The sequence below is a fragment of the Cyanistes caeruleus genome, chromosome 10 (genome assembly GCF_971803275.1).
Source record: "Cyanistes caeruleus chromosome 10, bCyaCae1.hap1.1, whole genome shotgun sequence".
NCBI classification, from domain to species: Eukaryota; Metazoa; Chordata; class Aves; order Passeriformes; family Paridae; genus Cyanistes; species Cyanistes caeruleus.
In genome coordinates this window covers 8,379,288-8,404,453 of record NC_141710.1, presented here as the reverse complement: position 1 = coordinate 8,404,453, position 25,166 = coordinate 8,379,288, and the positions used below count along the sequence as shown (strand labels likewise).

Here is a 25,166-nt window from a genome sequence, read left to right as displayed (position 1 = left end):
GACTTCAGCTATTTTTGCCTGATTTCCACAAATTAGTTCTTTGTTGATGCAAAGTACTTAGTAGGTGTGGTGCCTCACTCTTTCCAAAAAGCCCGACTTGTTAACTGTTTAGTGGGCACAAATCAGATCACCTCAACCACTTGCTAAGGAGAGGGAACAGTGACTTCTTGCCTGGGTGGGAGGTGGTTACCCACAGCCAGGAACTGAATGAGCTGTGGGCAATGTGGCAACAACTAAAGGGAGGAACTGCACTTCTGACTTTTACTCTTTAGCTCCAGTTTCACTGGACTGGAAGCGTGCTGTCCAAACTGGGTGGAATCAAAACTTGGACAATTTCATGTCATTTGCTTGGAACAAAACTTCCTTTTCCCTGTCCCATTTCTGCTGAAGACAGACTACAAGCTAAATTTTAATTAAAATTTTAAAAATCGAGCTGCTTAGTAAATAGTCTAAAAACCATCCACCTCAGCTGGTGCTGCCCATGAAGAAACCATTCCTGGACAGCCCAGCCTTCAAGCACCAGTACCTTATCTTGGTCTAATTCCCCATGCCCTGGCTGAGGTTGAGCTCCTTGCTTCTGTGCACTGCCTTGCTGTGCCACCTCACTCATCCATCTTTCCATCACTTCGGTTTTGCCCAGGCACAGGGTCCCTGCACCTCTCGGTGCCACCTTGATGGACACAAGGCTCTCCACCCTAAAGACCAGCAGCAGCTGCTGCTGCTCCAGCTCATGCCCAGAGATGGGATGTTTTGATTTTATATCCAGAGAAGTTCAAACTCCTGAGGGAAGAAATGTGGTTTATTGCATACTCATCCTGTTTCTTCAAAGCTGAACTGTGCCATGCATGAGAACTTTTTTGGAAACCGGGAGCAGAAACGATGACTTGACAGGGCAGTGCTGTCCACTGCCACACCAACATACTGCTGGTTCCTCTGAAGTTGTCAGTACTACTGCTTTTGTACAACGAGTGGAAATTCCTTCTTGTGCTTTGTCAGACAAGGAGTCCAGGGCTGTCAGTCAGCGTTACAGTCAACATGTGTTTTCCCAGGTTTACACTTCTGTCCCGCCACGATGCTCTGAGCCTGTGCTGTTACGCTGGAACAACAAGTTCCCTCCGTCAGATCCCTCCCGTGGTTTGTGCAGATCAAACCCCGGGGCCATACAAGGGATGGAGGTCCCGGCCGGAGGCATCTCCTCATCCCTTGGTGAGGACATGGGTGGAGTGGGGAGCGCACGGAGAAGCCTGGCTGCTGCGGAGGGGTGTCCCTTGACCAAAACCCTCCAACCTCCCACCGCGCCACTGCCGGGAAGGGGTCGCACGGGGTTGGCCTCGGTGGTCTCTGTCCCCTCGCTATCCCCCGGGTGTCCTGCCCCGTGGACACCTCCACCGGTGCCTCGGCTCCCCCTTCTCCCCGGCACTGGTGCTCCGCCCGCTGAGCCAGGAGAAGCTCCCCGGGGCGTCCCCGGCCCTGAGCGATGGGGTCGGGGGTCACGGCCCGCCCGTCCCCGGGGCTCGCCCCCCGGCCCGCTCCGGCCCGGCGGCGCTGCCCTGGGCGGGCCCGCGGCGCTCGGCGAGGGGCGGGCGGGCGGGCGGGGCGGCCGCGGGCCCTATAAACGCCGGGCGGCGGCGCCGCGCTCCGGCCGAGCGGCGCGGGGCGTGGGGCAGCGGCGGAGAGCGGGCAGCGGCGGAGAGCGGCCGGGGAGGTGAGCGGGGCCCCGGCAGCGTGCGGGCAGAGCGGGGCCGGAGGGCAGGGCGGGAGAGACCGGGACTCCGGGCGGGAGAACCGGGGCACCCAAAGTTTGGCCGCTGCCAGCCCGGAGGCCGCGGGGGTCGCTCCGGCGGCTCCTCGGTGTGCGCTGCCTGTTACCTGCTCTCACAAGTTTCCCAGCACCGGCTGCGTGGGCGCTGTGCCGGGAGCGGGGCTGCTGGCGCGCTGAGTTTCTTCTGCGTGCTGGCTCTTTGAGAGCAGGGAGGGCTTTTCCCCCGGAGAAGCGGGGTTTGAGGCTAGCAGCCCGCGGGGAGCAGCATCGCCATTGCGGCGCGGGGGACGCTGCGCTCCCGGCTGCGGGAGAGGCGGCACTGCCCGAGCACCGGCTGCGCTGGCAGAGCTCGGAAACTGCAAGTTGCTCGCTTTCCTTCGTGTCTCTTGTCTGCTGTGACAGAGAGCGTGCTGGTGTTGTGCTAAATAAAAGTAATAAATCCTAATTCAGTAACTGAAATTTTCTTGGCGTTTCGAATGACAGAGTAACGGGGGAGAAACGTTTACGGCCATTGGCTTTTGGGGAGGAAGGGGTGATACTCTGATACTGTAACAGGGTTTGGATGGGGCTGATGGCATCACGGTGTGTGCTGAAACGGAGAACTGGTTAGCCAAAACTCTGACCTCGGCTCACTTGGAATTGTATGAGAGCTGCTTTGTGCATCGGGTGCTGGGAAGATTTGGAAATGCAGAGTCCTTTGTCTCTTGGTGAAAATGTGCTTGATATTTTGGCTCAGTACTGTGTAATGTTCGAGGATCTTAACAGAAAAATACCTTTGGGGAAACCCTTGTACTAACAAATAAGTGTTAAAATGTCAAATTTCCCATAAAACTAGGGAATATGTGTGTATGGGTTAGAGGCCTTAATGTGATTTATTTCTCTCCCCCTTTCTCATGCCTGCATATGATTCTGAACATGGTTTGGCTTTAGTGGTTGTAATCGCATTCTTGGGTAACTTCCTGAAAGAGAAACCTGGTAGAATTACTGGGGTTTTTTTTCACTGCACTGAAAAATTACCTCCTATTCCTTCACTTTCTCTGGTGTGAACATTAAATAATGTCTTGTCCCCAGCTTGCCACAGGAATTCATTAGAAACCCGATTTCGTCGGGACTATTCACAAAATGTACGTAGGTGTAAGCAGCTGTGCTGCCGTGTACAGCGTCGGAGAAGCTGCAGACATCCTTGAGGAAAGTGCAGACATCCTTTGAGAAAAGCAGCTGCATGCCTGCTGAGTGCTCAGATGAGTCTTTGGAGCGTGAGGTGAAGAGCAATGCAAATAAAAAGGCAGAATTATAAAGTAGATTAATTCAACTGCATATAAGATGTAGTAGGTTGGAGATGTAGCATTTTGTGGGGTGTGATTAAACTCATGAGAATAGCAGCTGTTTGGCACAGGAGCAAAGTTTGAGTGATGAATGCTAGCCCACAGCTTTTTACAATTACAGGCAAGTTGTATGTCAGGCAACCTATAAGCAATTGTGTCAAGTGCTCTTGAGATGCAGGAAAGCAGCTTCTCTGGGCATTCCTGTTTTCTGTGTTGCCCAGGTATGAGGATGGTAGAAGATAAAGCTTTGCTTTAGCCATCACTATAGTTGCATGTGTATTTATATCGATATACAGCGCCATGTACCTCATGTGGGAGGCAATAGAAACTCGTGTCAGAACAAAAAAGAGAACAGAAACCCGCAGTGTTTTTGTCTCAAGGTGTATACAGAAGTGTTGAAGCTTCTGTTTGGTGTTGTCATTGACAACCAGGAGAATAGTGTGTCTTAGTGGCATGTGGAGACTTTTAGCCTGAGTGTCTAAATCACACGGGCAGAAACGTGTTCCTAACCTAGAGTTCCTTACCAGCATCTGTTAGGCAGAAAAATGTCAAGCAGGGAGCCCAGTAAGTTGCACCAGGTATTTTTAGACTAGATTGACATGACTGTGTCTGAACAAATGCTAAAAAATAACCACCTCACCTTACTGCTAGGAATTGCAATTGAGATGCATATAAATTGTGTGTACCCACAGCAAATGATCAGTTCAGAGGGAGCTCTGGGTAGAGATTTGTGGTGGTGGGCACAGTATCTACCCGGCTTGTGCAGCTGCCTGTGACTTTGAATTCTTGATAGGAACTAATGTGCTCATTGTTGAAAAAGCTGAGGTGGAAGGGTTTTCTTGGAAGCTGGGGTGAGGGTTGTCTGGGCTGCTTGAATTGCTTAATCACAAGCATGCATGAAAGAGCACGCTTTTGTAATACTAATTATGGGGAAATTAATTCTGATCATCAAAACATTTCCAGTCAACTTGGTTTGTTAACTGAATTCTACAATTTTCTAGGGTCCAAGGTTTTATACATGAGGAGACAGGGAAAAGATGGATACTTGTCACTGATCTGTAAAGTGATGATTCTAGATACAGTCATCTTTATGTGCCTCTGGGCATCTTCCCAATCACCTGTGACATAGCTAGCAAATCATGCTAGCAAAGTGCTGGCCTGTAAGAACCATGTAATTCAGTGCACCTATACTAGCCATAAACATCTTTTGAATAATGTAATGATATAAAGAATTGTCTCTTTTTGGCTTTGAAGAGCAGGTAGTGGTAGCATGGAACAGTCAGTCACCTACATATAAATTTAAAGATTTAGTGTAAATGTAAAGATTCAGTGTAACTTAAGGAACTATGAAAATATAAGAAGCTTTTTATTATTTTAAAAGTAGATAGCTTCTTTGTGTAAAAACTAGAAAGCTGACTATGTACAACCATGTGTATGTTCAGGTGTGTCTCTTCTGTGATAGTTAAAGTGGTGGGAGGAGAGCAGAAAGAGGTGTTAGCATTCTACAGCTGGAGCTACACAAACGTTTAGGCTGGAATGCTATGGGGAAAAAAAATCTGTCCTGTGTTCTGCTTGTTCCTGTCTCTTTAGGGATAGACTCCACTTCATACTTGACTTCTGTGAATACATCTGCAAGCAGAGCTGAGGTCTGCTGAAGTGAGAGCCAGTGATCATGGACTGGAAAAGTATGGGGCAATTTTAGTGGCAATGCTACTATAGGTTCTTGAGCTGTTTATCATGGCCTTGAAATACGCTTAAGTGCTAACTGAAATGCTTTCTAAATCCATTAGCGCATCTCCTTGAGCAGTGTCTGTGGAAAAACATGTGTTTTGGCAGCTGCTGTATCTTTTCTGTGGTATGGTGTTCACTTTTAATGCCCAGAAGGATGTTTTTTCCCTTATTTTCAGGCTGAAATCAGAAGATGCCTTATGCTGGGGTCAGATAATTATGCCACAAAGCAGTTTAAGTATGAAAGCATTTTCATCTTGTGGAATTATCTCCCCATGGTGAAAATGTCAGTTTTGCTGACCATGCTCAGTCATGTGATGTAAAGTGTGGGCTTCAGGCAGTCTGCTCTTGTCATCCTGGGCTTTAGAAACAGCAGTTTGAAATTCTCTTCAGTATTTTGGGACTGTGAAAGCAGTTGTGGAAGGCATCCAGACTTGATGGCCAGTGAGTGCTGAACTGAAGAAGCCTCTTCAAGGCTGTGTATATGTAGTGGCCTTGGAATGCAGGTAGGTTGGTTTGTGAGAAATATGAGTTGCCAAGAGACTGTAAGCTGCAGTAGTAAATCCCCCTGGAGCCTCCAGAAGCACTAGTGAGAAATGCTGGTACGTTCTAGCTCCCTTAATGTGGCTGATGTACAGGGGATATGAATTTATGTTCATCAGCTATGTAGCTTTGACAAAGTCTGTTTTTTTACTTTAATGTTTTCTGTATTATTTTAACTACTTGCTCTTTAAGCTTCTGTTCTTGCAGAAGAGCATGTTAAGGTATTTAGTGGTGTTTCTCACTATTTCTGAGATGGTTCTGTCATCTGGTGCAGACTATAAACTTCTGCTGGCCCAAGGCTGAACAGGGTTTGAGGTTTTTTGTTTGAATAGGAGAGGGGCAGTTTCCTATTGCCTCTGGCAGGTTACAGGTACAAAACCAAGAGGAAAACTGAACATAACTAATTTTTCCTCTTCCATTCTGTTATCTTATAACTTGATGTCCCTAAGCAATCTAAGAAATGCTACATAGAAGTGCATTATCTGTTAGCTATATGTCTTCATCTTGCTATACACCCTCCTGTTCCAGAAAGAGTTGTTCATATGGCTTTCTCAGCAGTTGAACAAGCTAAGGCCTCCAGCTGCTCTGGCAGCTCGGTTGAAGAGGTTGCTTTCCCAGCTAATTGCCTACTTCCTCTGCAGAGGTTCGTCATCTGCATTACAGAAATAGTGATGGACTCTGTGGAGGCTCAGCCAACGCAGCTCACAACTCAGCCTACAAACCCTCAAGCTGAACTGAATCAGGCAGTTTAATATACCAGGTCACGACCTGCTCTTGGAGAATTCTTGTGCATAGTTCATACTCAGTTGTCCCATTTTTTTTTTCACTATGGAAATTTAAGTCTTACCTTCCCAGAAACCTGCAGTAAAGCCAGTGGGATCAGAAGTGAGATCAGTTTAACAAAAAGTGTTTTCTTAAATACAGGGTTTTGAATAGCTGGTAATTCTCTTATTAACTGGTTGATGTAAGTAGTCTTGCAGATGACTGAGATGTTGACCTGAGCATAGTACAGGGCTTCATTCCTGCATCCTTACAGCATCTGGCACTTCTGATACTCTTGTGATTGGCTAGTTCTGCTTTTGGAGCTTTCTGGGGGTAAAATATATAGATGTATAGCTATATAGATGTATATAAATAAATGTCTGTGCTGTAAAGAGAATTGTGAATGTCCTTACCCTTTCTGGGAAGCCTTCAAGCTAGGGCTGGAATGGTGGAGAAAAGGCCACTAAAAACTGGTATCTCATGTTCCTGTGAGCTTAGGTCTGTTTCAGTGATGCTGTCCTGGATACAAAAAATCAATATATGTTTTTCATCTTAAATGTTAACAACTTGGCTACATTACACTTTAAGGGTTATATTTGTTATCTAGTTTTTCAGGTAAGGTTTCTAAATTAGCTTGCAGATAGGAAGTGGTTGATTGCTAATGTTGTACAGTGTGATTAATAAATAAACAAAAGACTAGTCATCTGTTACTCTCCAGATCTCCAACCACAAGTGTAGTAAATGGCTAGAACAGTGTTCCTGATCTCTCCAAGTATTTTGTCATTTGGTGGCATTCTCTGTTTAAAATGTCTAAGTATCAGGTTTTGGCTGTCAATGAGTTTGTGCAAGTGCAAGTTTTTATAAATGTTCTTGTTATGAATGGAGAATACTGGAGTTCCAATTAATTTTTATAGTGAAATGACTGTAACTTTAGAGAGCTGCCAACACTTACTGCCCTAGTCTTTCCTCTTGAAAGGGGAGGGATACATAAAAACTTAAAATAATGCAAGTAATTCAATATTACTTGCATTATTTTAGGTGAGGGTTCTTCAAGTCCTTTTGGGAGACTGTTTCCCCATCTTTTGTTACTAGTTGGGCACCTCTAAACTCAGCATGCATTAGCTTTAGTTGGATGTTGTGTGGCTGATAGAGCCTGCCACCTCTCGTAGCTTCCTAGGAATAAAAATGTCAGTAAGAGAAAAATAGTATGGCTTCACAGCCTAATTTTCAGTTATGCTGCAAACCCTGACTGAACCATAGAGTGTGGAGTGATGGGAATTAGGCTTTGTAGCATTTTTTAGTTGGAAATACAAATACCTCTTTTGTAGAGTAACATAAACCTAAAAGTTGTAGAATATGAAAGCAAAGAGTCATTCCTCTTCTACTCTGCAGCAACTCACGTGCCTTATCAAAACTCTGAAATATTAACTATTGGCTTGAAGACTCAATTCTATACCTTTAGTTTTCTTTATTTTTTACACAGGATTTTTTTTTTTTTGCTTGGCAGTTCTTTAAGTCCAAGTGTTACAGATACTCATGTCTTAACCCTTCTGAAGAAGGATGCATCCTGAAAGGTCTTGACATTCCGTCTTCTCCAAGCACAGTTCCCAGGTGGCCATGGAGCATCTCCATAAGGCTATTTCTACTCTCCCAGCCTAGTAGGTGCAAGAGACAGGGCATGTGCCACTGGCTTAAAAGATCAAAATTTTCTTGGGAAAAGGAGAACCAGATTTGTTTGTGCTGCAGGAATGTAGTGGTGTGAGAGACTTGCTGTCAGATGACACAAAGATGCCTACAACAAGTGAAAATGAGTACTGAGTTACCCTTTAAGATTTTTTAAGGAAAAAAAGATGATAAAATCCTAAGGTTGAGGTGGGACTTAGGGTAAAGGTGTTGGTGAGGTACCTGATAAGACACCAACCATTGTTAGTCCAGCACCTTGTGGACTATTTACTTCATAGATCTGTTCTTACACAGCCAGTTGCCAAAGAATTAATGCCCTGTACCTTATTAATGGGAGCTTGCAATGCTTGCCTTTGGCTCCTAACGAGCCTGTGGTTGCATAGTGAGCATTGTTAATGTACAATAAATATGGGAACTGTGGTTCCATGAGGCCTTTCTTGCACAAAAAAAAAAAAAAATCTTAAAGCTTTTTTCAGGGAGCTTGAGTTTAGGCAAGTGCTGTGATTGTCAAACTCCTGTTCTCTTTCCTGGAATGAGTCCAGAGAAGAGGGTATAGCCTCCCCACCATGTTGTGAAATACTGCTATGCTCCCTCTTTTGGGGAAACTGGTTCTGCAGCATTAGTCTTGATGAGTTGACTGTCCCATGCTTGTTCCTTCATTATGTTAAAATACCCACATTGCATAAAGAACTTAAGATCAACCAAACCACTTTAATAAAGGGACACCAGTAAATTAAAAACAATTCTCTTTAATCTTTCTGATACCATAAGACTTGATACTAGATCTTGGAGAATTCTGTGGAAACTACTTTAAATACAGGAGTAAATAATACCTAGAAGCTTTAGCAATTGTAGTTGAGCCTACAAGTAACAAGAGAACACATAAAATTTGAAAATGGTGATAGAACTGTGCAGTACCATAATTGTCTCCATAAGCCCCCTACCCTGTCAACTGTTTGCTTCATGAAGCAGAGCTAAATTTGGCTGTTTTACTCATGTATAAATGAAGGATGGGAGTAAAAACAAATGATAAATGCCTTTCTATGTCCTTGAAACTCTGAATAGTGCCTCTTAGTTGTTGTACAGCCACAACTCAGTGGTGAAGTAAAAACCTCTGGTCAGCTTCGCATGATATGAAATTGATCTTTCTAATTTACTACCATGAACCACCACCCAATGATGTAGGAGATAGATACTGGTGAGAAAAATTAGTCTGGCTTGTGAACTGGAGACCCTGGTCTTGAGTCTATAGAGAGTTTGAAACTAAGCTTGTCATGCTAAACAGAAACTCCCAGAAAGTGGTGGCAGTCAGGACTCTTCATAAAGTGCTGAACTCTAATAACTTCCTGCTCATGTGGGAGCAGTGCTTGGACAGAGATGGTTCCTGTGTGGGACCAGCTGGTTTTACAAGCTGGTGCTCTGCAGGGAAATTCCTACTTGGCAGGGGAGGCTGGTTGGACACAGCTAAACAGGCTTTCCAGAATTCACTAAAAATGAGAGAAATAGGAATAGCAGAGAAAGGGTTAAGGTTGGGAGAGGAAATCTTCAGAACTGGTACCATGGGTTTTTGTGTTCATGTGCTATGCTGGCTGTTGTGCCTGAAATCAGACCAATGTCTTAAGATATAAAATTATTTCTTTAAAAAAAATCACTTCCAGCTTATCTTGCTGTACAAGTTAAGTTTATATCTTGTTGACAGTAACATACTCCTCTTCAGAGCAATGTGAGTACTGAGCTGTTTAAAACCTGGCAATCATCTTTTCTTGGAAACTCTCTGCATATACTAAACTATCCAGGTATTGAGTAATAATAGGAGTTCTTAGATGAAAAGAGAGACAACATTCAGGGCATACCAGAAAATGTGGAAGGAAGATGAAACATTTCCCAGATCTGTCAAGTGGAAGAACTTCAGCAGGCTGAACTCAGGTTGAGGATGAGGAGAGGATATTGAAGCTGAAAGCTTTGGTGTGTAAGAGGCTTAGGCAAAAGGGGAGCCAGGAACACGTGAAGTGGGGGGAAGGCTACCAAGAGGCTGGAGTGTTTTGCCATGCTGCTAAGTGGACATCAGCTGAAGAACAGGACCCAGCATATGACCCTCCCACTGCAACCAGAGTGGTCTCCTTTCTTGGGAGAAACAATTGCTCTGTGTTCAGCCAGCTCCTTTAATGACTGTTAACAAGTTTGGTTGAGTATTTATTCAATCCTGCTGAAGAGAGTTGGTTAAATGCCTGAAGTGAAGCTGCTTTCTTTCAGCTCATATGTCAATTGAAATAAGACTTAAATTAGTAGCCCAGATGACAGTGGCATGGAAACATCAACATCTCAGACTTGGAGAGATCCCTGAATGTTTGTTCCAGGCTTTCTCTGGTCACACAGCTGCCCAGTGCCTGCCACGTGGGCTCAGGGGATTCAAGGTTTTTGGGCTTAATACAGTGAGACCAGCAATGCTATGAGACTGCTCTTCAGTTTTAGTCCCTTCAGCTGTGCTTGCTGCTGTCTGGTTACAGCTATTCACAGAAGTACAGTCTGGTGGCTAAACTTACTTATGTTTGATCTGTCTTTAAAGAAACTACAGAATCAGTCTTGCAACCTTCAAGGAGCCTTTTGGATTATACATTATTGGTGTTGAAGTCAGGCTTCAAAATAAACACTTGGCAGTGTCTAATAATGCAGCCATTATAGATATCTAAAAATCTATGTACAGTTCATTATTTCATTCTCAATCCACTACAAAGTGTTCTTCAGCCTCTCTGGGACAGGCCTTTTCTCCAACTTAGATATTAAATATGGGTACTTTTTCAGATCATGTCTTTGCTTCTGATCTTGAATCAAACTAATTTCTCTTCTTCCTCTTGGGAAGACTGCAGCAGCTTGGTTTGGCTCTCTGAAAATGAAGTCCTTCTTAAGCTATTTTTTTGCTGTAGGAGGATCTTCATTGTTAACAGGTTTTTGTGCCTGGGGCTGAAGATGTAACTTCTCCCTGCTCCACCAAATGCTTTTCTAGACACAGATTAAACAGTCTGTATTAATATAACTTTGCTTTTGTAATAAGCATTCTATAAATGCAGGCTGAGAGCATCATGTCCTCTTTGTTGATATAACTACTTCCATTTCATTTCATCAAAAAAAAAAAATTAAACTAGGTACTGTGGAGGTGATCTGAGTAGCAGCCTTCTTAGAGTTGAGTATCCTGCCCAGTCTCTGAGAGTTAGTGTTTGCAACACCAGTGTGAAGCTGAGCTCATCCCAAGATTGGTAGCCTGAAGACTTTTCATCATCTGTCATGAAACAACACAGAACCATTGTTGTACATAGGGCATGCTGCTGTTCTCCTCTTCTCCCTTCCCCAGAGCTCTGTGCCTGACAGGAATAGTTGTCTAAAAATTTTGTGGCTTAGGCTAGGCTCTGCAGTTAGCTAAAGTTTTAACTGGTTGTTCAGTGTGATGTACAGGACTTGGGGTGGTGCTGTTCAGTGAGGCAGGGGGAGTTGCTGTGGAAATGGCATTTCTCATATAGATGAATGTGTTTTTCTCAGAAACCCTAGCATTAGGGTTAAAAACTGGATTTGCATAACAAATTGCAATGTATGATAATACTGGCTACGTTTCTTCGGGTTAGCGACAGTATTTCTATTGCATGTTGAGAAGTTTAAATTGTGGATGTTGTCCTTCCTGTAAGTGCTCAGTCGAAGAAGTGGGCTGCCTACCATAAAGAGGGACTTTTTTTTGATCCAGCATCTTTCAAAAGCCCACATTTATGTAAATGAATTCGCCTATACACTTTTTTCCTTCTCAGTTAACTTCGTAAAAAATATGAAGGTCGTAGGCAAAGAAATGCCTAGCTTGTATTTTTGTTTGGTTTTCTGAAGCATTAGATTCAGATTTAACTATCACTAAGTTTTTAGCTTCAGTGTTATGAAAGCTTGTTGAAAGCTTGTTGATATTCTGTATAGCAGGTCAGCTGTTTTCCATCCTACACATCATACATCCTTTTGGATTTCTTCTCCCAGCACTGTGCTTAAGCTGTTTCTTTCAGGATATGCAAATGCAGTTCTTGATACTGAACTGCATAGAAGTTGAATTTACTGAAATCCATGATGGAACTTCAGCTACTTGGATGCCACTTCTTCTCAAAGATCCAGTTATCTCTCCAGTTACCTGATTAAGTTATGCAGTGGCCATAGCAGGGGCAGGCCAAGAAGCAGCTGCTCTGTAACTTGTGATTAAAAGTGTTTTTATTCTTTTTCCATGCTTAGAGCACTGCGCAACTTTATTTCACTTATTGAATAGGTATCTGCTAGAGATTGTGCTCCAAAATGGAGCCAACCCATCTTAATGGTGTGTCAGGAGGGGAGAGATTAGGCAAATGTGGAGAATTCTGGGGAAAACAGATGTGGGAGGTAATTGGTTGAAACAAAGAAAACCCCAAAATTCTGCAGCAGTGGCCTTGGAAGCAGAGTTGGGTTGTTTTGACAAGGCTTCACAATGTCATGGGGAAAATGCAAGGCTGTCACCCTGTCAGGGACTGTCACCAGTGAAAAACTTGGAGACTTGCAATATATTCTGAGAAAGGCAAAGAATGTCTGACTTCAGTTAGGCTTGTGCAGATGAAATATATAAATGACAATGAAACACTTTTATTTGATTTCAAAGTGTCACTCCTGTCTCTGCCCTCATGGTATGCTTCTTGCCATATAATGTGTCAAGGGTAGATTGCCCTCAAAATAGACCAGTTTCCTGTGGCTTGCTGTCAGGGTCAGGTGGAACTGCCTTGGTCAAAAGCTTGGTTTTCAAATTGCAGCTCAAACTGTGCTCTGTAATTGTTATCTGGTACTGTTCCTGTCCATCGCTACGTGGGACAAGCTACATTGCAGCAGCATGAACCATTGCTTGCTTCTAAGTGCATCCAGTCAGACGTTGTAGTATTTTTAGGGCCTTGAAGTTTCTTTTTTCCAGGATACTAGGTTGAGGTATAAGTCTGCTTAATATCAGGATTAAGAATTTGTCTAAACTACCCCTTGAGTTTCCAGGTTTGTGAGAAGAGATGGTCACCAAACCACCAAAGAAAAAAACTCTAAAAGCTATCCCTAAACATAGCTTTTCTTGGAGTGCCTCCTGCAAGACAGCAGTGCCATCAGTTTGGAGAGAGGGAGTGCTTGCCCTTGAGAACAAAATGAGGTGGTTTGTGTTAGTATTAAAGAACACCGGAGAATATTCCTCAACAATTTTAATTATTTTTTTTAAAGTGAAAGTTTACTTTCCCTGTCAGGCTGTTGGCTGTCCCCCATGACATTTTCTTGCTGTAGCTGGTGGTGAGGGGTGCAAGACAAACCTATGAATGACGTGTGTAACCTACCTCAGGGGGACACAAACCAAATCTGTGGTGCTTGGGCTTTTTTCCTGTGGATCTCAACTGCAGCTAGCTCAGTCCAGTCTAAATTTTGGACTAAGCTTGAGTAGTAACAGTAGATGGCTGATATGAAGCTCCTTTGGAAGGAATTGTACTTAAATGACTTCCAAACTGCTCGGGAGATTAGTAGGTTGATGGAGAAGACTTAATTATTGGGTGGGCTGTTACCCCGCATTGTAGGACAGCATTTTCACTTTCTCTTGCATAACTTTAAATCAGTCCAGCAAGTTTCTGTGGTCAAAAGTATACTAAAGTTGGGTTCGGGGATGAAAGGTGCCTGAAATCCTGCATTGTTGCATTTTCAGCATTTGGTTTATTATTCTGCAATAACAAAATTTGAGAAAGCCAACTTTGTCCCCTCAAATGGTGTAGAAGGAAGTGGAAATGCTGTATTTGTCCCTTTCAAGTGTTTTAGCACAGTTAGAGTACATGCTATTAAAAGATGATTAAAGGAATCTGTACAAACACCAGCTGGTTTTCTGGTAGTCAAGTGCTCCAGCATGGTTTGAACTCGCAGCGTAGGTAGGCTGGTGATGGCACAGCTCCTTGGGGTGTGTGGGAGGAGGCTGGGGGATGACAAGGCCATGGCTCTGCTGGTCCCCAGTGCCCTGGGGTGCTGCACCTAGAAGATCAAGTGTGCCACACTTGCTGCACAGGGGGCTCCAGGGCAGCAGAGACCTGTTTTTGCATTTGTTATGCACATAACACTTCATTCAGTTGTACACCCTCTGCAGCCTTTCTTCTGAAGTCAGCTCGGGGAGGGAACAGGCTCCTGGCTGGTCTGGAAATGGAAGTCAGGACTCTTAACTGTGCAAATGGAATGCCTTAAAAATGTTGTGAACAGGGAACATAATTTAAGGAAATTGGAGATTATTGTATGTTTCTCTAAGTATTTCTTTGCCCTAACAAAAAGGGTTGACTGCAATTTCATGAGGAGGAAATACAGCCCAGTAGTTACAGTGCTCAGTGTTTGACATTTGGGCTTGGCTCTCTATAGTCAGTTGCTTGATGGGTCCTGAACAAAATGTTGCTGCTGCTGCTTGTGCTTCAGTTCTTTAGAGCTCAAAGGTAGTGATACTGAATTCTGTCAATTTTAGACCTGCAAATGAAGATATGCCCATTTTAAATATTATCTTCATTCTGTAGTCATTAGGTGCTCTATTTTCTTAAATGGAAAAGTACAGATTGAAATCCAAGTTCAACATTTGCATTTTGAAATCTAAAATTTTCCTCTACGTTCCTGTTATTGAGAATGCTAATTATGCAGCTAACTCTTATTGTTCTAGGCAGATGTAAATTCCCACAACAGAAGGTCTGTTTGCATATATCTATATATGCTTCTGTTCACTGTAGAAAATGATCTATGAGGTGTACTGTGCATCACATACTTGTGGGTGTGGACCATACCACAACACTTCTCAGCACTCATTTACCTTAAAGGGCAAGCTAAATAGAATGCCAAGGCTCATTTAACTGGAGCACGAAACTATTGGAACTTGGGTGTGGTGGGAGTTAGTCTCCTAACTTGGTGGCTTTTGTCCTTCATATAGGCACTGATATCTAGCTATGTCATGATTATCACTGCATCTGGAAACCCCTAGACCTAAAATCCTTGTAGTGGTAAGTAAAACAGAGGTGTGAGTCCCATTGCCAGCATTCTGTGAATGGTGTGTGGCATGTGTGAGAGATTTGCCTGCTCTTTAGGTAAATAAGGAATTTGTTATAAATGCTGTACTTGTGAAAGCTGACTTAGCTTTCCCGTTTTCTATTCTTACAGATCTCTCCAACCAGGAATCATGAACTGGCACTTTTCACTCCTCTTTGTTCTTGGGACTTTAATGTCTGTATGTTCCCAGTTCAGTTTTTATCCTCTGGAGGAGCTTAGCTCTGATGTTGGAATCCAGGTCTTCAATCAAATAGTGAAAGCTAAGCCTCAGGACAATGTTGTTGTTTCTCCTCATGGGATTGCATCAGTCCTGGGGGTGTTGCAGCTGGGAGCTGATGGAAAGACAAAGAAGCAGCTGACAACTATGATGAGATACAGTGTAAATGGTCAGTGATCCTAAGGTGGTTTTGGGTGTATTTTGTGAGACTCTTCATGATGTATGAGATGGCTTTCAAAGTGTGGTAGATTGCATCATGCACCAATTAACTCTGTTTACCAAAGCACAAAATGGACATGCTTGAATTTAATTGGCAATTTGAGCATGGGAATGTATATATATATAACCAAACTAGCTTATAAGCAGCTTGGTTAATGACTTTGGGGCTGTGGCTAGAACTGCCTTTGTCCTTGCCAAATTGGTATTCCAGAACAGGATGGATGGTGGTCCAGTGACCCCTCTGATCAGGAAGGTGACAGTACTCCATTTCAGGCTGTACTGAACAACCTTTAATGTGCCACTCCTTAGATAACAGGGTAGGAGGATATTTCTTGGCACCTCACTGAAGGTGGTGCAAACTAACCATACAATTGATACTTTCACTTTGGTCTTCAGTTTTGTTCTTGTGTTTCTGCTGTCAGAATCCCTGTATGTGTAGTTCTTGTAGTGCCCTCTTCTTGAAACAGCCATTTCTGCTTGCCTGTGCCTGACACTGCATGCATCTGTGTTCATCTTCCTCTGCCAATGTCTGCCCCTCCAGAGGGAGTAGGCTGAAGATTCTTACTGCTTTAATTTGCATGCTATTTTTGTGAGGGTTTGCCAGCAAGACTTAACATCTTAGTGCCAGCATTCTGCCTTAATTCCAAGAATAGAAAACCCTCCAGGAGGTAAGTGCACATTTAAATCTTGAGCAGTATTGTGATATAACATGTTGTCATATAACATGTTGTCCTGTCTTCATTTGCTTTGCTGTTTTGGTCCTGGATTTAAAGTACAACAAAATGATTTGACACCTTAACATCTAAATGATGTAGATTAAAATCTCTTCATGGGATAATTATCTCTAGGAGCATTTGAAAGCACAAAATCTAAGTACTTGCAAAAATGTTGAACCATTATATCAACTGGTTTCATGTGGCTTTCAGACTTCCTAATCCTGAGACACAGAGGTTCTCAAACACCTTAGAAGGTAGCCACTATCTGGTTAGAGACTAGTTATGGGATGCTACCTGTGTTCTTGCACAAGTTTCCCCTACTCCTGTTCATGACTACCTTAAAGTCCTTTGGCAACTGTAGCAACTGCTTCTTTGGAAAGGTAATAGTTAAAAAGTATTTAATATGTCTTTAGCTGTTTTTTAATGCAATTTAGCAGCTGGAAGCAAAGAGGAGAGCCAGCATCATGAGACCAGCCAGCTCTCCCCGGACCACCAGCAAGTGCTCCGTGGACCACCAGTGGTCCACAGAATACAGTTTGAGAACCTCTGTTATGGTATGTTCTCCAAAAGAATTTGCCCATAATATTGGAGAGTAAATATGTAGAAATTCATACCAGTGGTGCTGTTAAAGCATTCATGATACATGAAACAGCAAAGCCATCTGAGGCTTTTTCTTACATGCAGCTAAGAGAATAACTCTGAACTAATTTATTCCTTTCACATCTCTTGTCTGTCTACATAAGGAAGTAGTCAGGAAATGTTTCTGCCTAAATTGTACTGTGAAACAGAGGGAACCCATTGATAACAGCAACCCAAGGATGCTGTTTGATACAGTGGTTGAACGTGAAGTTGCCTGCCTGGCAAGTAGCATCCCTATGTAGACAAGCACTCATTGATAAGGCATAACACGGGAGAACTGGATATGGTGAACATAGCAGTTCTTCTGTGCTACCATATGCTTTCCCTCACACACAGTGAAGGAGCTAGTAGCACTTTGTACAATCTGCTTTCAGGTCCTAAGGATCTTGACTAAGCACTGGAACCTACTACCTTCCCTTTTCCTTCTTTTAAAGGCAAGCCCATGTGTTAAGAGACTAACTCTTGCTTGTAGCTGATAGGCCAGGACTTAGTCTTTAACGAAAATAAGACTCAACTTGGAAGTTTATTATAAAAATCTTGACAGCTTCCTTTATTCTCCAGTAAATGGAAAGGAAGTAAAGAAAACAATTTTTCTTTACATTCTGAGGCTCAAGACCATTTGTCATGCAAATCTTGAAGAGGTCTGAGTGAGCAGGCTGACCCTTCGACTTTCTTTGTCATTGTCACAACTGACAAGTGACCTGGCTTATGTGATATGAAATATTTTTGGAACAGTTTGTTCTGTGGAAGAGCATGATTTGTAGCTCTGCACTAATACTTGAACCTCAGTGTAAACACAAGCACTGTCTGTAACACTGAGTGACAGCAAGAGGTGCAGTAGACGTCATAGTGGAAGTTCATGTTTTTCCTGGGTATCAGTAGTGTTATGCAGATGAGACATCAGAAATGGGTATTTTGGAAGTCCTTTCAGAATGCTTGCTTTGGTCTTCCTTTTTCTAGTCCAACACTTAATGTCTGACTTTTCGTGTCATTAATAGTAGCATATAAAGTAACTGTTGGTTTATCATGTTATTCTAAATGAAACTTGCTGTTTTTTCCAACTAGGAGTTGGTAAGGCCTTAAAGAAGATAAACAGGCTGATAGTCTCAAAAAAGAATAAAGACATTGTAACAATTGCTAATGCAGTGTTTGCAAAGAGTGGCTTTAAAATGGAAGTGCCTTTTGTTACAAGGAACAAAGAGGTGTTTCAGTGCAGTGTCAAGAGTGTGGACTTTGAGGACCCAAATGCAGCATGTGATTCCATCAACCAATGGGTGAAAAATGAAACAAGGGGTGAGTATTGGTGAGTGCCTTTCTGCATGACAAGGTGGTGTCTGATACCTCCAATTTAGATGGAAATACTGGAGAAAGATAGGGAGGTAGAGAGCTCTGTTCTGCAGCTCAAAACTTTTAGCTGGCATTAGTGTGATGTTTTAGAGATGGTTGGTCCAGGAACCAGCAGTCTTGTGGCCCCAGCAGGGATCAGAGCAGCTTTTACTTTTCTTTGCATTCATGTAACTGGTGAGAAATCCAAGCACAGTTGTCTTGGGACCATGCTTTCTCAAACATGATTTCAGGGAACTCAGCTGTTTTACTCAGTAAATCAGACTTGCAGGAAGCTGTAGGGCAGTTCAACTTTTGCTCTGACTGCCCTAAAGACAACTCCTAATGCTTCAAGCCTCTTGAACCAATTGTCAAGCTTACAAATACTAAAGCCAGAGATGGTGTTTTGCAGTATGTTCACAGTCTAGGTGAACTATGTGTTTGGTAACTTTTAGAGCTAAAACAAGTCCCTCCTGGATGTGAGGAGTGTGTTAATGATATTGGATGTCATATTTGTGAAATGAGGCTGTCAAATTCTTTCTCAACCACATCACCAGTCTTGCATAGCAATGTTGCAAGCAGTGTGTGAATGGGGAGGAGTTTCAGCTGAAAGTATTCCATGTAGTCTTAGCTCCGCTTGCATGCTGGAAAGGGCAAAGCCTTGTTAGTTGTTAAAACATCAGGCTATCAGTTAACAAGATATGTTTATTTCTAGTTATCCCAGAAGTCTACTTTGACGAAGAATACCATTGAATTTAAGAATTTTACAGCTCTAGGAGCTGTCACAATCACAGGTCAAGGGGTCTAAAGTAATGTGTGCCACGTATTTTAAAAACAGCCAGTGTTTATGATGGCAAATACTCAAGAATTCCTTTATTTCTTCTAGGTATGATTGATCAGGTTGTAGCTCCAGATGATATTGAAGGCAGTTTGACCAGACTGGTTTTAGTGAATGCTGTGTATTTCAAGGGCTTATGGAAGTCACGATTTCGACCTGAAAATACAAAGAAACGCCCATTTTATGGAGCTGATGGGAAGACCTACCAAGTTCCTATGCTGTCCCAGTTGTCCATCTTCCGCTGTGGTAAGCTCAGTGATTCTCACTACCACCAACAATGGGTGTAGAATTTTCTCTTTCCTTTCAAATTGAAACAAGAGCTTGCTGTGCATGTGGTGTTTAATGGTGCTGCTTCTTGTAGCTGATATAGATGGATTTTGTTACAGAAGTGTCTTCTGCTGCTGAGGCATGGGCAAGGTACTTAACAGTTGCCTTAAGGTTGGATACTGTCAAGTATTGCCTTATCCTTTGCCTTTAAAAGGGAAAGCCTGAAGTAGCCAAATTGAGAAATTTGCATGTTAGTTAAGCTTTGCTGTAAGAAATAAAAGTACATGCTTATAAGGACTGAGAATAAAGGAAAGCTGCCAACAGGCAGAATGGTAGAGGTTTACCGGTGGCGAGCTGTATATGAGAGAAAGATTGGAGTAGAATCAGTTTATATTTTACTGCAGATAGAGAAATGGGACTTGTACAGTCTCCAGTCCTATAGGAGCCAGAGGAGCTGGATTAGAATGTTGGCTACATCTCCTGAGGTGTGAAACTGCTCTTCAGATTGAGTCACAAGTGAAAAGAAGTTCAGCAGGTTCTGCCAGACTTCCATCAGAGACTCTCAGAGCTGACACCAGCGGCTTGATGTGATTGGCAATGTACTTCAGAGCTTCAGTTTGCAGCCTTATGGGGATTTTAGTGGTCAAAGTAAGGTGGATGCTCTGATTAAAAACTTGTGTTCCATCATTCTAAGAAGTGCTGCCTGGAACTTATTTCCATGTGTGCTAGATACAGTCTGAAAAACAGGCCTGAGAATACAGCTTGATATAAATCTAAAAGCAAGAGATGCTGTTCTCTTAAATGCCTAGTTTTGTGCACTACTATGTCAGTAGTGCTCAACTAATATTAGTAGATTTATGTTAAAGTGAACAGCTGTGATCCTGTCACAAACCTGTACATTATAGCAGATGTAATATAATACTTCAGCTGCTGAAAGTGTGAGCTAGGGGAGGTAGGAAAGATACTGCAGTATATACTAATTTTGGAGTTTCAAAGAAGTTATAACTTAAGATGGAGTTTAGCAAGATTATCTTAAAGGCTTCTGATGCTGGTTATAATATCCATAATGTTGGCCTATGTTTAAGCTAGAGAAACTATTAAGGCTGAAAAGGAACAAAAGAAATACTGTTGAGTTACCCATTTGCTGAGGACTCACTTGAGTTTTTGTATCTCTGGATTTCCTAACACAGGGTTTATATTCTATCCATGCTTGCAATGGATTTTTAAAAGTTTAATTATCTTAAGTATCTTCAGTCCCATCAGCTGACTGAAGCTAAGCTCCCCTCTTGTTCAGTTTGCCTCAGTAATGATAGCAGCATGTAGCAAATCAGGAAAGCAGCGCTTACCTGTTGGACAGTTTGCCTTGTGTGACTGTCCTGGAGCTGACTTGTGCAACCAGTGTTAGCTCTGCAGGCTCCAGCCTGAGAACTACTGCCATAATAAAAGGAATAGTGAAACTGCCAACTTTGACATGATTCCTGCAAAGCAGAGGTGCAGTACTGCCAGTTTTGTTTAGCAATAAACTCATATTTAGCAATATGAGTTTAGGGCAGGTTTCATGGCCCTTGGCAACAAGATTAAATTTGTAATGCAGCCATTGATTTTCAGCTTGGACTGACAAGTACAGATTTAGATGAAGAAAGGGGAAAGACAGTAAGATCTTGCTACTAATCCTAAAACCTTGCCTGAAATACTGTCTGTAGTTAAACTGACAAATTTTAACTTGAAACTACTATAAAAAGCATTTGCTTTCCAGCCACATGCCAGAAATCCCACGGTAAGCAAAGGGAGCTTGGAGGAGGAGAGGGTTGCTCACAGTCTTGCTGTAACTTGGATGCATTGCTATCTCCCTCCATCTCATCTAATTGGCCTCTTACACTGCCTCAAAGTGGCTGCTTTCCACTATCTCCAAAGACTTCAGATTGCTTCCTAATCAGATCCTTATTAAGCAAGAAAATTAAGTGAATGCAACAGACTACTTCAGACAGGAACCAGTAGGTCCTGCAATAACTCTTGGAGGAACAGGCTTGTCTGCAAAATCTCTTCAGTTTTGAAAGATAGTCTGCTGCTATTCCTTGTTGTTTTTTTTTTAATTCTCAATTCACAGTTGGTTCTGGTACAGCTGAGATCTAAAGCAAAGATCCAGCTAATTCATAGGCCTGGTCACTTCTAATGTAGCTGGCTTGCTGCTCTGTGCTGGTGACATTTGTCTGGGAAACAGTATGTATGTTAAATGAGTATTTACTCCATAATATCATCTTTCTGTGTTTTGCATCATACTAGCATCCCTACAGAGCCTGTGCCTTTTGAAGGGTTGTCTAGCAGGAAGTCTAGGTCTTTAAAGTTGGTTTTGAGAGGTGGGCAAAACTTTCCTGACACTCTTCTAGCTGTAGTTGCATTAAGGTAGAGATTTAAGGCTATAAGGGCTATGGCTCACTAGTTTGTTTGGGTTTGTTTCTATTTTTTTAGGCACTACAAGTACCCCAAATGAGCTGTGGTACAACATCATTGAGCTGCCATACCATGGGGAAATGATCAGCATGTTGATTGCATTGCCCACCGAAAGCACAACGCCACTCTCTGCCATCATCCCCCACATCAGCACAAAAACAATAGGAAGCTGGATGACAACCATGGTAGCAAAAAGAGTGCAGGTTATTTTACCAAAGTAAGTACTTAACACTCCCTGAAGAAGGAATGGATTATATATGTATCTTATCTGATATGGGAGAAGGAATACTTCAGGTGACTTTCCTGTATAATACTGATACATTTTTTTTTCCACTCAGATTTACAGCAGAAGCAGAAACAGACTTAAAGGAACCTCTGCAAGCACTTGGTATTACAGATATGTTTGACCAGTCAAAGGCAAACTTTGCAAAAATAACAAGTAAGTTTGGTTTTTTTTGTCTTAATGCATGGTGGTCCTTCATAGTTTCTAGCTCTGAATAAAGTGCTGCTTTACCAGTGCAGTTGTCTGCTTTCTCTTGGCTAGGTGTTGCCATGACATTGGAGCTGGTTTTATGTTGTAGCCAGCCAGGCATGACTGCTTGCTTCTGTTCAGCATTGCAGTGGCTTTTTTTTTTTTTCCCCCTTATCTTATATTACAGCAGTAAATCATGCTGGTCAGCTTCTTTGATACTGCAACCTGAGGGTCTCAAGCATTGTCTGAAATCTCTGGCAGGACTTAATACCATACCTTAGTCTGTAGCAAACACTGCAACTACAGTGTGAAATCTTCCCTTTAGTATGTGTTTAGTGACTTTTTCTTGAGCTGTAAGAAAGCATGTATGAAAAATATTCACACTTTAAGGGACTGAACCAACTCAGAACTGTAAATATTAGTGCCTGAAACTGGGGTGTAAATAGTTTTAAACTCATGGCTGAAAAATGTCATCTTATTTCTCTTCTCTGCTTTCATTAAAATCCTGATTAGCTTCTCTAGAACTGTCTAACAAAAAAGCTTACCTTGTGCTGGCTTAATTTGAAAACAGATTCCTGTGTTTCATTGAAAGCAAGGTATGTTGCTAAGTGCTTTTTTTCCCCTGACATTGAGACACATGGGAGTGTAATTTAAATTCAGATAGCAAGTTTTTTTCAGTTGTTTTTTTTTTAATTGCAACTAAAAATTCATGTGAGCATTTCTAACTTAAGCCATCAATAAAAACTTAGTAAATGGGAAGGAAGGAGAAGTAAAATAGGTTATTTCTTATTTTTGTAATTACTCACTTAGTGACTGTATTCAAACGTATTGTTCTGCACTGCAGCTTTGGGATTCCAGCAGGATTGTAGCAACTTTTAGTATTCTGAGCCATGCTGACAGAGCTGCTTAGCTACAAAGTTCTTCAGGACTCTCTCAGTGAGTTTTATTGAAGGTGCTGTTCTCCTTGGGTCTTTCAGGAACAGAAGGTCTTCATGTATCTAATGTTCTGCAAAAGACAAAAATTGAAGTTAGTGAAGATGGAACCAAAGCTTCTGCAGCAACAAGTAAGCAATTGTACCAATAACTGTCAGACTTGGGAAAATTCCATTAGAGGGCTATGGCACAAAGCAAAGATAGCCCACTTGGAGATCCCTCTAGCAATATGTTCAGACCCAGATCAGTTAATGGGTTTTATGTAATTTCTCAGGAAGATCTCAGCTTGCCAGTGTTGATCACTGTAAGAAATACTAACAGCTTACTTCTAGAGAAGTGTCTTCTCATAGCTTAGACTTTACATTAGGCCATTGATAGCATGCTTTGGCTATCCAGGTTACAAAGAGGAGTAAGCTACTACAGCCTTTGGGTGATGGCCCACAACTTCCAGCTCTCTGTGGGTCTTATGTCTTTTTAAATGATTCCTGTAAGGATATCATGTGGACCTGTGTGGCTTTAAATGTCCAAGTTGATAGGCTTTAGGCATTTGTCTGCACCTGTTCAAGCCTATATATATGTATACACACAGGCATAGATATATCTACAAGGAAACTTTACTTGATAGAGTATGTAATGCATTATGGTGCTTGATTTGTCTCACTCTACACCTTGCTTTTTTTTGCAAGCTGCAATTTTAATAGCCAGGTCATCCCCTCCTTGGTTCATAGTGGACAGACCATTTGTATTTTTCATCCGGCACAATCCTACAGGTAAGTAGCATCTGTAAATACTTTTTGGCTTAGAAGTTGAGTATAAGCTATGTAATAGTGACAAAAAGTCTGGAGCTACTGAATAACTATTAAAAAGAATTCCTGCAAGCACATTTTTATGCCTTTAATTTTAGATTATTTTATTGGGAATATAACTTGGAACAGGGAAAAAATCCATTTTGGCTATCAAGTTAACAGAAACAAGCATGACAGGTTTGTGGGTATAAAAGAAGAGTCTTTAATAGTCATAGCTCCACTGAGTGGAGAGTATCAGCCCTTTACTGAGAGTGAATTGGTGAATAGCACCCAGCTTTCTGGACAGTCAGGCAGTGAGGGCCAGGGCAGAATAGGGGCTTGGGGATGCAGGGTGCTGCTCCAGCCTGCTCTGAACATGAGCAAGTGTTCGGTGTAGCTCTCACAGCTTCTCTGCAGAATGGGCTGACTCCTAGAGCAGAACTGCACTTCTTGCAGTGACGTGTATGATCAGTGTCAGTTAGTGGGGAACAAGGTGCTGCTGCCAGCACTGGGGGAAGAGCAGGCTGCTGGCAGCTGGCCCCATCCCAAGGCTCCACAGAGTATCAACAGAGCTGTGTGTCTCTAGAAATAGGAGCTGGCCACTTAATCAAACATGCTCTTCCCTGGGCTCACAGACCTGAGGAAGGCTGGACAAAACTGGTGAGGTGGCTTGGCTGTGCTCTGTGGACTTAATGCTTTCATGGAAAAGTTTAACTCTATTTACAGATGATGGTAATCCTTGTTTTTGTTTCATCCCTCAGGTACAATCTTGTTTATGGGACAAATAAACAAACCTTGAATGTGGAAAAGACTTTCTTCAAGAAGTAAACAGGCACACCCCTGTTCTGTTAAATATTTTGTACACTACTTTTTGACTTCACTCAAGAACTAGTTTTAACCACTGACTAGGTTTTGAAACAGGAGTCGTCATAGTTCTGGCTTTGTGGGGAAAATACAGATTGAAACTACAGTATCTCTTCAAAATGTCTAAAAGATTCTCTAAACTACTGAATGGTTACCTATGCTAACAGCTTCTGAGCTTTTTCTGTATCTACTAAGAATTTTATGTATGGCTTTTTGTGAGAGGATTTTAACAAAGAATGATAATCGTTTCTATTAATGTTGGTTTCTTCTTGTGTGTGGAAAAGGTCTAATTTTGTAGATACCACCTATCAAGATTACTTTTGGTTCTTGAGTATCTTGGTACCTGGATATTCTTGGTAGAAATAGAGTAAAAGTTCTAGCAGTTTTTATATAGTGCATGTATCACTGAGAGTTTTAAAACTAATGTGGTGTTCAATACACATCGCATTGTCTTGTCTCATTGTAATGTAAACTTGTCATTGCTAGTATACACTTTCTATTGGATTTAAATTTTATATTTGTTTTTGTACAAAGGAAAAAAATAAAACTGCATTATGAACAGTCA

General features: G+C 42.2%; 1 protein-coding gene and 1 long non-coding RNA gene across 7 annotated transcripts; one reads left to right on the top strand and one right to left on the bottom strand.

Annotated features, from left to right (window-relative positions):
* The first annotated feature begins 1,622 nt into the window (after positions 1-1,622).
* SERPINE2 (serpin family E member 2) lies at positions 1,623-25,166 on the top strand. 6 transcript variants are annotated; one of them, XM_086843723.1, is made up of 11 exons: positions 1,644-1,705; positions 14,762-14,831; positions 14,989-15,263; positions 16,464-16,583; positions 17,734-17,961; positions 18,878-19,075; positions 21,566-21,764; positions 21,886-21,986; positions 22,997-23,083; positions 23,639-23,722; positions 24,499-25,166. In XM_086843723.1, the coding sequence occupies exons 3-11, from the start codon at positions 15,008-15,010 to the stop codon at positions 24,534-24,536; spliced, it is 1,311 nt and encodes a 436-aa protein (XP_086699849.1). In that variant the 5' UTR covers positions 1,644-1,705; positions 14,762-14,831; positions 14,989-15,007; the 3' UTR covers positions 24,537-25,166. The 6 variants fall into 6 exon arrangements, with proteins under 6 accessions (XP_086699850.1, XP_086699848.1, XP_086699852.1 ...); XM_086843725.1 differs by having other exon boundaries at positions 1,646-1,705; positions 16,467-16,583; XM_086843724.1 differs by lacking the exon at positions 14,762-14,831 and having other exon boundaries at positions 1,623-1,705; positions 16,467-16,583.
* Positions 4,435-23,025, bottom strand: LOC111945754 (uncharacterized). The gene is made up of 3 exons (XR_002871794.2): positions 22,826-23,025; positions 6,534-6,639; positions 4,435-6,447 (listed from the first exon to the last, which is right to left on the bottom strand). It is a non-coding gene; the product is annotated as an uncharacterized LOC111945754 (long non-coding RNA).